The sequence below is a fragment of the Coffea eugenioides genome, chromosome 8, assembly GCF_003713205.1.
Source record: "Coffea eugenioides isolate CCC68of chromosome 8, Ceug_1.0, whole genome shotgun sequence".
Lineage (NCBI taxonomy): Eukaryota > Viridiplantae > Streptophyta > Magnoliopsida > Gentianales > Rubiaceae > Coffea > Coffea eugenioides.
The window spans coordinates 36681237-36698122 of record NC_040042.1 but is presented as its reverse complement, the minus strand read 5'-3'; the positions used below and the strand labels follow the sequence as shown (position 1 = coordinate 36698122).

At 33.1% G+C, this 16886-nt stretch overlaps 1 protein-coding gene across 1 annotated transcript; it reads right to left on the bottom strand.

The window, feature by feature from the left end:
* Positions 1–4414: 4414 nt before the first annotated feature.
* On the bottom strand, positions 4415–11396 carry LOC113781026. Its single transcript, XM_027326853.1, has 4 exons — positions 10945–11396; positions 10788–10845; positions 7304–7345; positions 4415–4921 (listed from the first exon to the last, which is right to left on the bottom strand). The coding sequence occupies exons 1-3, from the start codon at positions 11289–11291 to the stop codon at positions 7316–7318; spliced, it is 435 nt and encodes a 144-aa protein (XP_027182654.1). The 5' UTR covers positions 11292–11396; the 3' UTR covers positions 4415–4921; positions 7304–7315.
* Between the last annotated feature and the right edge of the window lie 5490 nt (positions 11397–16886).

The following is a 16886-nucleotide window of genomic DNA, read 5'->3' as shown; positions in this document are numbered from 1 at the left end:
AACTTGATGAACTTTTTGAAAGCTTGCTAAGGCCTCCTTAGGTATCTCAAAGTAGATGATATCAGAATATTCACCCCACAGATTTAGAAATGCAGAATAATATTGCTCAATAGAGAGATTACCTTGACTGAACTTACTGATATCAAGTTCAAGCTGAAATCATCTTGCAGTGTTGTGTTGATGATATATGCGTTTCAGAAAATTCCATATCTCCTTTGCAGTATTAAATGAACGTAAGCTGTTCACCATATGAGGTTCAATGGATGCTAAAATCCATGAAATAATTCGTGAATCATTTGATTCCCATTGACTTATTTCTTTCTCAGTTCCAGAAGCAGTAGAAGACCCATCAATGTGACCCCAAAGCTCCTCCCTTTCAGAAACATTCTGAACTGAAATTCCCATGTTGCATAATTCTTCCCTGTAAGTCTGATACCCAAAGTCTCTGCAAATTGTCTTCCAAAAGAATTCTCAGCAGCCATTCTTAACAAAACTCAAATGCAAATCCGAAATCACAGATTGATAAACTAAGAAATATCAAAACCAGAATGTTGATTAGAAATCAACCCAAAAAGCTATAGAAAAAAAATACTCAAAATATCTTATAGATTCAAAAGGTAGGCTGTGATACCATGACAAAATTTGAGTAAATTGACTGGAATCGGATGCCGTTCCTCTTCCTGGTCCTTTCTATTAAATAAGAATTCCTGTACAATCTATTTTTGGTAAACCCCTATATATACTTGATTGATTGACCTAATATACAGCTATGGTAACTGATTTTCTGTTCTAGGTAAGAAATATATACAGATTTTAGCCATAATGTCTGTCATAATCTGCCATAATCTTTCCCATAACCTCTGCATATAATCTATGCCATTGATACCATTGATAATTATCATATTGAGTACCAAGATATGAATGTTTAGCTCAAATTGATCAATATTTTGTTTGCAATATAAAGTACTACTATCTTTTATCACTCATTTTCTTTTCACTCCAATTAATGCCTACAAGTTTTAATACTTCATCCACAATTTTTCTATTCTCCCACAATTTATACGAAAATACAGTTAAAAATGTTACACCACATCCAAAGAAAAGCTATCTTCGAAATAGACATAAACATAAAGAATAAGAAACAAGAGAAAAATTATGGTAGATTAGTGGATTTAATATTAAAATTTGTAGTAAAATGTTTCTCAAAAAGTAAGAACTACAATGTGAATCGATTGAATATCTATGAATCATAGAAAATCATTTCCAAATAACTTCTTGATCCGCATGTGATCCGGTGGATCAAATATCCGCAAGATCAGCTTAGATCCAAATGATCATATCATCGGATATCTTGAACAACCGGATCAAGTTGAACCCCTAATGAGTGGTGGGCGGGTAGAAAGTTGGGCAGGTCATAATTGAACGAATACCATCCCTAGATGATGATTATTAAGTCAATATCTACAAAACTATCAAAAGATTTTCAAGAATTAATAAATGGTCAAAGCTTGAAACTTGAAAGCATCAAAGACGATAGCGTTACCGTGTGGCGAAATTTTAATTTTGTTATTCATCTACTCGTCTATACAAATTTTGTTTCTCTTTAGATTTTATTTATTTATTTTTTTGACGAATACACAAATAACATTGTTAAATTTACATTCTACTGGATAGATACATGTACTTTGTGGTTGGTATCCTGCAAAATCAAATTTTCCATTTAATTTTATTTAATAAGAAAATCAACATTTTAAACCGTGTTGATCCAAAACCTTTATAGATCATTTCTTTCCCCACACCCCCCTCCCCCTTCTTAAGAAAAGAAGGGTATGTCAAGTTTAAATGTTTCTAGTAAAATTAAAATAAACACAATTAAGAATGTGCCGAGAAGGGTTTGGTTTAATTGTTAAGGTTGAGATCCAAGAATTAGAAGTCCACCCCCTACCTTGCTGAAAATTAGAAGTCCGCCCCCCTCCCTTGCTGAAAAAAATTGAAAAAAAAAAGACATATCACCAAGAATGTGCTACGTCCACTTGGATTTTCATATTTGCTTAGACGACAGCTCAAACGAAGTCTCAGGTGGATTCATGTATAAATGCAGGCTTAGTTGAAGCTTCCATCCACATTCCTTTCCGCGGATTTGAACAAACCATTTTGTTCAAATCAGGGGGATCGCAGATTTCTTTTTTCTTCCGTTGTATAGCTAGCTTAGCTAGGTGGTTATAGTTATTGTTTTTCTAACTCTTAACTGTTGAAATGTACATGTATATTTAAAGAGAGAGAGAGAGAGGGTTATCTTTTTATACTTTTGTGTTTTTCTTTTTCTCCGCGAAATTGAATGAAACCGTGATCATGAGCAGATTAACTTCAGCAATATCATCATCAACATCATCGCACGATGAGAACTATCGCAACTTCAAGAAGTTGAGGCGAATCTACGAAAAACAGGAGTCAAGAATCCTTCGCTTTGAAGAAAAAGCAACATGTCTCAGCATGGCCTATGTAATATTTGGAGCAATTCTATACAACAGCATAGTAAAATCTTCTAGCAGCAGTGGCAAATTGGGACTGAATCGATGGATTCCAATCTCTCTTTTGTTGTCTGTTTCGTTTGCATTTTGGGTCCAGCTGCTGAGAACTATCAGCAGATATCTGGGGATCAGCCATCAGAGCGATGTCAGCTGGATGGAGCAGAAAAGAATGTACCACAGGCTATTCATCATGGATGAAAATGGACAAAGAAGTATTAGTCATGACAGGAGTTCAGATTTGGTTCCTGCTGGGGTCAGTACTAGTAGTAGCCATCATCAAAGGTATGCTTACATTTTTACTGTTCTTTCTGCATTGTTTATCTTCACCATGGCGGTGCTCCTTGCTTGTCTCTCCATTCTTAGCAGTTCTGATGCGCAAATGCAGAATTATGGACCATACAATGAATAAATTTAGCGAAGCAGTGCATTACTACTCAAGTTCGATGGTAAACTAAATAATTATTGTTTGCATGTTTATTGTAACGACAATCTTGGTTTGGTGTTCGAGTGAGTTACCTTTTTTAACCGCAATAAAATTCCAATGTTATGTTGTACTTTTTTTCTTTTGTTTTTAATAATTGAGCAAAGTTGTACATTACTCGAGCTCGAAGGTAATTAATAATCTGTTTATGTGTATATTGTTTTAAGGATTACCCTGGTTGGTGTTTCTACGGGCTGAATTAGTTAGGACGTTAGAAAAATTATCAATCATATGTGCTGTTATGTTATTCTTTTTTAAGATAATTAATTTAGGATGGCTAGATTCCTGAGACCTTCATGCCAGCAGGTATGATTCTTCCCACCAGCAGGTTTGAATACAGATCCCTCGTGTTTGTTTTGGACATTTTAGTTCTAGTGCGATTTGGTGGTAGGTATTCTTTCATAACATAGGAGGTCAACGTAGTTTGGGCTAAAACATAAGGGTCATGACCCTCAAACCAATGTTTCAAACTCGAACCAGCAAAGCAAATTGCTGGCCGAGGCCAGGAGTTAATTAGGATCAAGTGACTTGTCCGGTGAGGGTAAGATTGATTAACAATCCACTTTAATGTTTCATTTGATTGAAAAGGATGACTTATCCGGTTTAATCTCACTATCCCCTCACCAAGGATTATGTGCAGAATCACTAATCCATAGGGCTGTGGTGATATTAATGATCGTATCAAAGTGGTTAAGGCATAATATGACTTTGACTACCTAACAGACAATGTTTTTTTAAGAGCAATGATTATTGTCTTGGAGTTACTATACTAGTTGTAGAAGCTCCAAAGATGACAATTACCATTTTTGTGTCACGACACTAGGTGCTGTTATCATTTCATTTTCTTTTCTCATCAAGAAGATGGCTTGCATTTGCTATTGAAAGTTAATGAAGTTGAATACTTCATCGTCAAATTCAACGAGAATATGTTACAAACTTGGAGAGTTCTACAGTCCCTTGGAAATACAATATCGATGAAATTAAATTCACCGTTAAATATAGAATAAGAATTATCAACCCTTAGATTATTCCAAGAATTTAAAATCACGAAATGCTATAGTAAGATGTAAGTAGATTAGAAACATATGTATCGTATTCAAAAGGGACTGTAGCGTTTTCCTATAATCTTTACACCGCCTATAAAACCTGTCATTCAAATACATTATAGCACAAGTGTTAGTCAAGGAACAAGGCTGCAAGAGATATTTGTTAGCACTAGAAGCTAGATTAAGGTTAGTTTTAGGTTATAACTTAATGCGATCCGCAGAACCATATGATCGGATTTTGATCCCAAGGATCAGATATATCCGACAAAGAATGGACTGAAGCAGATCCGATTCTTCAGAATTAACTCAGATTTGAAAAGAGAATTATATGCACAGAAGATCCGATCAGTAGAGTGTATGACCGTAGGTTGCTGACGGACAAACAATTTGAATATGTGCATAAACCATATCCAATTCCGTTTAGGGACGAATTGTCTATTCAAGGACATCATGGAGTATAACAGTTTACACCTACCGAAAACCTGCGTCAAAAAGATACCTCCGAGATTTGAGCACTAATAAAAGGCATTGCCATCCATTGTGTAAATGTGTGGAATGACTGCAGGACAACAACACAACACGGAAATGTACACATATACTTAATACTGCTGAGCAGGCAGTAGGCGATCCTTCCGCGATCCAACCACCTTAGGCAGCTATTTTTCCCAATCACGAGACTGTTAACTCTCCACAGAAGACCTGAGATCAGAAAAGCCACACAACCAAATTGAAGACAAAGTAAGTGCATGTACGAGGGTGATCAAGCAACGGTACAACAGACGAAAGCCAGCAGGAGACTCCCAACAAAAGGGAGGGTGCCACAATCATGAACCACTTTGCGTATCCTCTTCTTTATTTCCTTCCTGCATAAAACAGAAAATATTAGTAAACAATCAGTCTCCAGTAGAATTCTTCAATAAAAAACCCTTTGCTTTTACACCATGAGATGCATGCAGACTGCAGAAGTTCAGACGTGTTATCTGTGTCTTCACCAATATTTGTAACAGAAGCACCACGGAAAGAAACATTGCTAAATAGCCATTTTGGAGTTATATGTTCCACAATACCACCAGCCCTCAGTTTTATCTGACAGATAATCAAAGATGCTACTCTATCTAAATCTTGGATTTATGCTTCTTTTTTGACATACAATGTTGTTGATCAGTTAAACTCTGGAACCTTCATTGAACCTTACAAAACGTTATGAGGGTCAATTAGATTTTCATCAAAACTGAAGCTATTTAGACTTTCACACATATTGCACAACATAAAAGATGATAAATAGTAAGAAATATTCTGCTGCAGCTTCAAAAACTTCAGCCTGAAGTGACAAATATTGGCCATGCCAGGTGTATGGAACAAGAATCGAGATATATTAGTTTGTGGACATTGAACCGGAATATACTATAACATCTTCCTCACAACCCCAAATACAGAAGATCTATTGCTCAAAATAATTTAAATCAAAATTTCTGCAACAGGAAGCTTATCATTTGCTAGACACCAAAGAAACCATTATATTTGGGAGGAAGAGCCAATTTCAAGTATTTAGATTAGCTGAAACAACACTTGCAGATTATGGTCCCCAGGAAGAAAAGAACAAATCCAGATACATTGGAATCACATCAAGAGGTAAAAAAACAATAGAGCTGCTAAATTTTACTACTTTTTCTCTTTCAAAATGCCTATTTAACATCCTCAAATTTCTCACACCAACGCCACCCAACTTTTTGGTAGTTCAAACTCTTTGCAAATTTGTTTAAGAAAACTTAGGAGTTTCAGGTGAGCTGCTCAAAAAAAAAAAAAATATTTTTAATGTGTTTCTCAAGGCCCGGAAGAGGAAAGCACTCATTCCATGATAACCAAAGACTATCTGAACTCCTCAAACTAAAACAGCCAGCAAAAAAGCTAGATGTTCCTTTCAGTATATGTGCAACAGTTTATTTGATAGACCAAAGGTGAAGACTACTTCTAGAAGTTTCAACATTTCAAGGCAAAATTTAGGTCGATTATTAGCACCAAAGGCATTGAGAATACACTTGTTTTGGTAACGTGGGTCAGGTTGTCTATTATTCTTTGTTATCAGCATAACTGAAGGACTAAACACTCATTCAAGTCAAACCAGAATATCATATTAAAACTAGAAGCAATTTGTTCCACCCTTTTGCAGACTGAAAAAGAAAAAGTTCATTGCGTGCTCAACATCTTATCACATACTTATATTCCTAAAGAAGGGCTTCACGTTGTTATTACCACTTATATGATTTATCTATCCTGAATAGTCCAAAATCAAATCCCAGCCTAATGTTTTTGGATCGTACATGGTAACCATCTGTGAGCTTCATAGTACATGCTTACTACTGTCAATTACATGAAACCATCAAAGTTCAGCCAATCTTAAATTTGATCTAGGATCACGACTACACCCCAGGTGTCTTAGTCCTGTTTAATGAGTATATGATCGAATGTAGAGAACCCACAGGATTTACAGAAGAACTAATTAACTATATTGTCCTGACTAAGCTAATTCAAGAAATAATGCGAGGCCCACATCTTTCAAGTGCTTCAGGTTTCCTAAGTACTTAATTGGATTATTTGCCACAAAAAACAAGGGCTTCCTGATATCAAAGAAAGAAAAGAAATACTACGGGAATGGGAATCCTTTCTTTCCTTGGTCTGTAAACATTGCAGATTTCTAATTCTTGAAGTTTAGTATTTCCTTCTCAAATTATTGACGCATAACTTACACATATCTAAGTCTACCAGAGAAGAGATCTAGCCTCTCCAAATTTTACCAAAATCAAGCAATTAACATTAAAATAACTTATGAAAGAAAAGTGTTTCCAAAAATATTAAATAGCATTACTACATTTTTATATCGCTATTGCATCCACCAAAAAAATAAGGCTACCTGATCTCTAACAAAGGCAGAACTATAGAGGAAATCAATAGTTTGCTTTGCCATACTAGTTCTGCAAATAATTGAAGCTCCTGGAGTTACAGAACTTTCTTCTCCAATTATTGATGTGTACTTGTGGATAAATATGCCAATCAGAGAAGAGACCTAACCTTCTCCAAATTTTAAAGACACCAAGCAATCAACCATGTATAGTCAAACTTGTGAGGCTAAAAGAATTTAAAGAGAACAGAACCGCTGCATTTTGATATAGCTGCATTAATGCTATGCTAATTAGGAAGCAAACAAATGTGTAATATAGTAATGGGAACGAATAACTGAAACTTACAGAAATTTAGCCTCAAACTGGCTCAGCAGCAGACTCAGTACTCTGCATGTGATGCACAAGGGCTGGTTAGTATCCAAATTGAGCATGACAAAACGTTGCAAAAATATGTTTAGAAGAAAGACAGCAGAGTTTTATCCAGCTAAGTTAATTTTTAGCATCACAAAAGAACAGGGGGAAAAAAGATATGACAATAAGAAAAGAAGATCTAATCAGGGATCCATGCAAGACAGACCAAAAACTCCAGGATTTTCTAAATGCAAGTAAGAAACAAAAGTTGAATATTCATGTTTGCACTCTAAAGCTGCAAACTAAAGCCATGTTAGTAAAACAGAGTGATTAAAAGGTCAACTCAGGAATCTCTACATTTCTGTAATAACCTAAGTTCATTTAACAAAATCAAAATCATGAGCAAATAGAGAGGATAACGCAAAATTAGCTTTCCTTTTTTTTTGAGCGAATGAAAATGATATCCATACCATATAAGGATCCTCAATGACTTGGACTTTCTCAAACTGGTTAAATAATGTCAAGTGCTTAATCGCAAATTCAGCTTTAAATATTGTTTCCAAGCCAGAAGCAGGAAGCAAAGATAAACTGTTGTATAAAGTTGGATATCAGTTATTTGCATTGTCTCAAACTGTTGAATGTCAAAATGTCCATATACAAATCGAAGCTGAACATTGCTTCCATGTCATGTTCGTGTCTAGTGATTTTCAAAATTTTGGAAATCTTCCCTAATCTTCCCTAAAAGGACTCGGTGCCAACTTAGCCAGCTTCAATCTCTTAATCAGAGATCAGTTAATGCAGCCTTTGCCAAAATTGTGATCTTAAGTGATCTTGGTGTGCAAAATCCAACGACATGATTCCAGAGAAGAACTTTCCAATGTTGAACGGTAGAGGAAAGCAATTGTCACAGGAGAAACAGTTGGATAGGAGAGAGCTGACTGAGGAATCGGTCAGAATCTAATTCTAAGTAGATAGAGCTTGAAGCACAGTAAAAATTTCAGAAACACTAAGCTGTCAATTTTGGTAGTTATGGAGGTGGCTAGGATGTCTCCTGGAAAACAACAAATCATTTTATTCACAGACAGAAATTCTTTCTACCTTTTTCTTTTTCCCAGCATCTCAATGATTCATATCAGCTAACAGCAGAAAATTTGCCCATTAATCTATAAATAACACTTGGCTTATGCGGGTGTAATTACTCATGCTACTAGTGGTCCCAGATTAATATTGGCACTGTTCAGGCACTGTCCTGCTTGTGGAGATTACCTAAAGAAAGAAAAGAAATTCATGTGATAGCTATGGAGGCTTAGGTCAGTATTATACTTATGGATGAGGGTCACAAGAAGTGTCATCAGCACCTAAACAATAAATTTGTGCAAGGATTCAGTTTGCAAAGTCTGTGTTTTAAGGTACCCCCGGTCTAGTGATTTTCAAGGAAAGAAAAAAGAAGAATGCAGATGCTATCAGAGGCTCAAAATACATTAGAATAACAATGCATAATTCAGAGAGGACAAAGGTAATTCAAAGAAAATGTATAACCAAACTTCAACAGAAAATGAAAAGAGCCCCTCAATTAGGAAATACATATACACTTCTCTTTTCTTATAAAGTTTTTTTTCTAACGAGGGGTGGGATTTAAGAAGTGGTGAGGAGGAACGGGGATTAGAACCTAAGACCTCTAAGTCCCGGGGCTTCAACCTCAGCCACTAGACCAAGGCCTCTTCGGCACACATACACTTCTCTTAATTAAGAAGAACTTAATTATTTGTACTTTCCCATCAAAATTGCTCTTTACTGATGAAAATAACTGTTTGAATTCTAATAAAGGGAATGTGAGCAGCTCAAACAGTATCATAAGCAACACAAGAAGAAAACTCAAAAGGCAAGATATACTCCAAGACAATGTCAGTACAGAACACAAAGTTAAACAGAAGAACAACAAAGGCCAGCTAGCAATAGCGGGCTGACTTATGGCAGCCAGACATCTATTGATTCTCATGAACAACCAAAACACATGACGCACCAAAAAACAGAGGATTAAAATATATACACTGTCAGTCCACTTACTTTTTGCTTGAGCAGGTCCGATTCACCCACATGGACAACAGAATGAAGAAATGTTTAAATGCTTATGTGCTACAGATCTAGACCCGTTGATGCAGAAGAAGTTTGCTAGTGCTTAGAAGATAAACTCACAAAACATACCTTTACGGCAAGAAATTCTCAAAGAATAGTGTCCACTAATCAAATAACTTAGTTTACAAAACTTTTTATAAAGTCAAGGCTCCGACTATACCTAGAACCAATTAAAAGTAAAAGTGCCAAGTTTCAGATCAGTAAAGAAACATACTCCACTATGTATAAAGCCAAAGGGGAGGCATTAAATTAATGGAACTTTTGCAAAAGTGCCCTTCACTATCTTAACAACCAACGACAAAATTGAATTTTCATCTTATAGTTTCCTAAATAAACTAAAACAATCCTTTACCTCGTAAACAATCATTCTAACAACTGCCTCCACTTTCCTGCTTTTCATCATATTGTAGGCATATATACATGCACATTATAATGTGCATGTATATATGTATATATATATATGCATGTATATATGTGCATATATACATTATACATTATAATGTATATATGCATATATACATTATACATATACATACACATGTATATATACATTATACATTAATATGCATATATACATATACACGTATATATGTATATGCATATACATATACATGAATATGTATATATGCATGAGTACTATATATGGATATATATATAATATATACATATACATATGTGTATGTATATATATATATATATACATTATACATATACATACACATGTATATATACATTATACATTAATATGCATATATACATATACACGTATATATGTATATGCATACACATATACATGAATATGTATATATGCATGTGTACTATATATGGATATATATATATAATATATACATATACATATGTGTATATATGTATATATATACATATATATATATATGTGTGTGTGCATATATACATTATACATTAATATGTATATATACATATATACATTATACATGTACATACACATGTATATATACATTATACATTAATATGTATATATACATATATACATATATATGTATATATGTATATGCATATACATATACATGAATATGTATATATGCATGAGTACTATATATGGATATATATATATATATATATACATACACATATATATATTTATATATACACATATATCTGTGTGTGTGAATGAGAGAAATTTCACCTTGAATTGCAGAAAAGGATTATCATGAATTCATTGATCAAATTAAAGAGAAATCAAGAAACAGAAAAACAAGGAACTGAAATCAAGTAAATTAACCCCATTAACCAAATAAAAAGGAATGAGTCAAATTAAAATAATACAAAAAATGAACTAATAAGAAAAAGAAGAAATTCTTACCAGAGCTGAAAGGATATGATCAATCCTCTCTTTAATCCCGAAATGAGGAATCCAGTACCTAGACAAAGTAAAACATGAAATATAGACACAATGATAGTAACAATAACAAGAGGAGAAAAATGAAGAAGAAGAAGAAAAAAAGGAAACTGAAACCTACTTTATCCACGCATGAGAATAAACTCTCCGCCTTTGAACAAATTTCTTGGCCAATTTGTCAGTATCATCGTCAAGTTCGACCACAATTCCGTCACAAAAATCGAGCTCAAGCGGAGAAAAGCGGATGAATTCGCTTTCACCTCCCCGGAATATATGAATCTCCAGAGGAGCGAACATGGTCTTAGACAACCGCTCAAAGTACGAGGGATTCATTAACTTGTATCCATCAGGCTTCAGTCTATAAACTACAGACCCATAGCAGCCGCTGCCGTCTCCATCTCCAATACGGTAAAAAACCCTGATTACGATTTCTGATTTGGTTTTGTTGATAATAACTACGGATTGCATCTCCTCCGAGGGGCGGCGGCTATGGCAAATTCAGTTTCAAGTACAGTCAAAACTCACTAGTGGTCGAGTTGTAGAGCGCAGCATCCTTATTACATGCCGCCACAAATGGCCACGTAATTCGGGCGTGTACTCGGCCGGCACGCGGGAAATTCTTAAGGGATAATTGCAGAAACTTCCCCTGAGGTTTCTGATATTTACACTGACCTCCCCTGTGGTTTGAAAAATTACACTGACTTCCCCTGAGGTTACTAATCCTTTGCAAATTTAGTCCAAATGATTAAAATATTATTTTAGGGAGTGAAATTAGAATTTTGTACCAGATTTGCCCTTTGTGCTACATATCCAATGACTGACAAAGTATTATAAATCAATTAACAATTAATAAATTTTAAGGAATATAATTTATGGGCAAACACGCATTACTCATTTAAAGTACCGACTCTTTACGAGTATTTTACTTTCAAACATTTAATTTATGATAAATATATCAATATTTGTAAGTAAAATTCAAAAAGTGTTACAGTAATATTCTTGCAAAAAGGAAATTTGTAGGTTATTTATTTAATATAAATTAAATAATTTTTTTTAAAAAAAGAAATGGCCCATAAAGTATTAATTTTTTATGGCTTTCATCCATTACATGAGTAAAGTATTCGCTCTTTATGTGCATTTTATTTTGAATCATTTAATTTATGTTAAATACATAAATGTTTGTAACTAAAATTGAAAAAGTGTTATATTAATATTTTTACGGAAGAGAGGTTGGTGGGTTTTTGTATTTAACAAAAATTAAAATTTGAAAGTAAATACAAATCTATATTTGAGCGTAAATATTTGTATTAAATTAAATGTTTAAAAGTAAAATACCCGTAAAGAACCGGTACTTTAAATAGTTACCGGCTCTTTATGGGCAAACACGCATTACTCATTTAAAGTACCGGTTTTTTACGGATATTTTACTTTCAAACATTTAATTTATGATAAATATATCAATATTTGTAAATAAAATTCAAAAAGTGTTACAGTAATATTCTTGCAAAAATGAAATCGGTAGGTTATTTATTTAATATAAATTAAATATTTTTTAAAAAAAAGAAATGACCTATAAAGTATTAATTCTTTATGGCTTTCATCCATTAAATGAGTAAAGTATTGGCTCTTTATGGGTATTTTATTGTGAATCATATAATTTATGTTAAATACATAAATATTTGTAACTAAAATTGAAAAAGTGTTATATTAATATTTTTACGGAAGAGAGATTGGTAGTTTTTATATTTAACAAAAATTAAATATTTGAAAGTAAATACAAATATGTATTTGAGCGTAAATATTTGTATTAAATTAAATGTTTAAAAATAAAATACTCATAAAGAGCCGGTACTTTAAATAGGTAATGCGTATTTGCCTATAAACTATACTCCTTAAAGTTTATTAATTGTTAATTGATTTGTAGTATTTTGTCATTCATTAGATATGTAGTACAAAGGACAAATTTGATAAAAAATTCTAATTTCACTTCCTAAAACAATATTTTAATCGTTTGAACTGAATTTGCAAAGGATTAGTAACCTCAGAAGAGGTCAGTGTAATTTTTCAAACCATAAGGGAGGTCAGTGTAAATATCAGAAACCTCAGGGGAGGTTTCTGCAATTATTCCAATTCTTAAAGTGTCACTGCCGAGAGTCAGTCAAAATCTCAACATTTGGCGACAAATTTGGAGTAAGTTACCTAATTCCCCCACTAGACATTTAACATTATATATACTTCTGGTCATACCTAGCGGACCTAGCCCCATCTGACAAGTGAAATTTTTAGATATTTGTCTAAAATTTTTATTGTAACTTACCGTAAAAGTTTTTAAAAAAATTTTTGAAGTGTGTAAATTTTTAAATATTTTGAAGTGTATAGTTTAAAAACTTTGAGAAATTTTTTGAAATTACTGTAACTAAAGTTTTTAAAAAACTTATAGCAGATAAATTTGGCAAAAAACTCAAATGCCAAACAGGGCACTAATTCCCCCACTAGACATTTAACATTATATGTATTTGGGTTAATCACATTTTATCCCCTTCAAGAATACCCCATTTCTCAGTTTACCCCCCAACCTTTAATTTTGCTCACTTAACCCCCTTTAGGACAAAATTGCCCTTGCATTATTTTGACTTTTCATTTACCTTGTTTTCCTTTCTTTTATTTCTTTTTCTCTTTGTTCTTTATTTAATTCTTCCTCTTTCCCACAAAAATCTTCACCTTAATGATTGAAATTAAAAAAGAGGAATTACAGAGATCTATCTTCTTCTTAAATGATCAAAAAAATATTCAAACCACTTTCCTAAAATACAATTTTTTTAGCCTTTCAATTCTTTTAATTTTGGGTTTTCATCTTTCCTTTCTAGTTTCTCATTTTATTCTCAAGAAAATATCATAAGATGAAATTGTTTTCCTTTCTTTTATTTCTTTTTCTCTTTCTTCTCTCTATCATCCTTCCCAATAGAAAATTCGATTTCCACGAAAATTTTTGTTTTGAGTTTGTAATTGCATATTTCTGGGCGAAGGTTTAAAAGACATCAAAAACTAATTTTGATTTTTTGTATGATGCCACGTGTCACAAATTTCAATTGATAATTATTAATCAGGTCACAATTTCATCTTAAGATATTTTCTTGGGAATAAAATGAGAAACTAGAAAGGAAAGAGGAAAACTCAAAATTAAAAGAATTGAAAGGCTAAAAAAAATTGTATTTTAGGAAAGTGATTTGAATTTTTTTTAATCATTTAAGGAAAAGATAGATCTCTGCAATTTTTCTTTTTTAATTTCAATCATTAAGGTGAAAATTTTTGTGGGAAAGAGAAAGAATTAAATAAAGAAGAAAGAGAAAAAGAAATAAAAGAAAGGAAAATAAGGTAAATGAAAAGTCAAAATAATGCAAGGGCAATTTTGTCCTAAAGGGGGTTAAGTGAACAAAATTAAAGGTTAGGGGGTAAACTGAGAAATGGGGTATTCTTTAATGGGATAAAATGTGATTAACCCTATGTATTTCTGGCCATTCAACGAAATTTAACTTAGGGTTAATCACAAAAACTCTCCCTAAAGTACATCATTTTTGCACTTTATCTCCTAATGTTATTGTTTTTTCACTTTATTCCTTAAACCTTTGGTCAATTCTAACATTGTGTAATGATGATGTCAAAAAAATATTTATACCGTTAAGAGCTAACCACGGTAAATCCCCTTAAAGTATAACTTATTTTGCACTTTATCCTCGAGCATCATTTTTTTTCATCAACTTGGTTATTCATTATTGTTTGTGCATGTCACTCTGGCCCTCTCTTCTTATTAAATTTCCACTTGCATCACATCTTCTGGTTGTGCGTTTCAGCATTCAAAATGATCTCTTAACACCATAAGGTTCCTCTATGACTCTTTCCTCATCATCTATTTCTTCTATCAAAACATTAGATTTAGGTGGTGCCCCATATTTCTCTACAATCTCATTGAGTTGCATTTCCAATACCTCTTCAACAATCTTATGGTCACAATAAACTTCCATCACCTTATATCCTTGTACCCAACTACAGAATTGGTTGATATGTTGGTCAGTTTGCAATTGTCTCAATCCATCAGATAGAATACAAGCTCAAGGTAATAATACAACACAGGTTCCTTTTTCCCATACCCCAGTTTTTTTAACATTTCATTAATCTCAAGTACTGACATCCTATTAGCATACACAAATCTACTTGATCAACTTCACCACCATTATAAATTAAAATGTGTAATCTTAACCATTAAACTTACCCCCATGGTGCAATCTAATACTAAAATATTCATTCCCATGTTCTGTACAATCATGTATCAAAATTTTTTTTTTTAAAAAAAAATCACTATCTTCATTGAGTAGTAAAAATAAGCAGCGAAATTGCTAAATAAACAATGCGTCATCTACATCAACTATTTTTTGTCAAGCTCTATGCCAGAAATTTCATTAATTTGCTTTTTTCAGTACATTAAAAATAGACAACAAATATAGTAGGGCCCCATGCAACCTACCAATAAGACGAAACTTTCATAGACTATTTCCACCCAATTAATTTAAGTAAGCTCTACTTTATCTAAACCCCTAGCAACCGACATCTATTTCTTTAACAGCCCCTAAATCTTTGAATAATAATACAACAATTAAACACGTAAACCCCAATGATATAAGCATACAAATAGAGAGGCACATTACCGTGTATACGAGATATAGATCAAAATATGCATCTCTTCTCCTTATTACCCAATCTATTCCTTTGTTGATCCGTAGCTTTCACTGGAGAATTTTCCCCCCACAACCTTCAACAGTCATTATTGAACAATTATCAAGCCATACTTATACTTTGGATGATATTTCACCAAGAAATGGGATTTTTTGATGTATAAAACTTGATTTTTCGGAGGATTTTTTGAAAAAAAGTCTTAGGAAATTGAAGAGTTAGCTCTTTTCAGGGTTTTAGTTGCTGGTCCCGATGCTTCCTTTATGAATGAACAAAAATGCCCTTTTATATCCGGTCATATTATGTCTAAACTCACCGGAAGTCCTTAAAGTATGCAGTTTTAATTGTTTAAGAGCCAATCAAAAACAAAATTTAGATGAGAGGCCAACAACAATATAGTTTAGGGACTCTCCAAGTTTTTCACCCATGTTTATATTAATGTTGGTATGTGTATTTTTGACCTTATATCACCTATAAATTGAGGGTCTACAAACCTCATTTGAAAACTCTGGAACTATTGGTAGAACATGTGAATGAATGAATCATTCTCTTTCTCTAATTCTCTTGGCTCTACTTCATTTATTAGTTTATATTCTATTAGCTTCACAACAATAGACATAAAATTAATATTATCTATTTTCTAATATAAAACCAATATAATTACATTTATTCTAAATCATGTATTATTTCGAAACAAAATAAATCATTTTCAAACTAAACTTGAGCATGAATTCAGCTTGTCTAGTTTCAAGAATTGATCTTGTATTCAAACTCGAATATCTATACAAATTAATGAATTGAATTTGAACAACACGTACAGTTCATTGAACAAACAATCGAGCTCAAACCATGTTTGTATGGTATATGAATAGAGTTTGAACACCAAGTACTTGGTTTGATTCGATTCGGTAAAAGCTCTAAGTGGCACCAATTAAATATCATTCTTTGTACGTTTCAAATTTCAACATTTAGTGTCTGTATGCATATTCCACATTCGGCGACCATGTATATTCATTTGGCGACCATTTGGCGACCAGCTAATCCAAACGAAGCCAATAACTGAGGTAGACACCAGACACCAACACAAAAATATGTAAATACTATCATTGAAAGTTGTGTATTTTGCGCTTAGCACTACATCTGTTCTTGGTTGTCCAAATGCAATTGTCATGCTGAGCTTCTTAATCCATGGCACAATATCATTCTGGATCAATTACGCTTTATTTCCTAAGGTGTGTAAGGTTTAACATGTTTTTTACTTGACAAACACTTGGGTAGACTCGATCTATGTAGATTTAGTGGTTCAAAATTTGTCACACTATCTCACCAATTCAA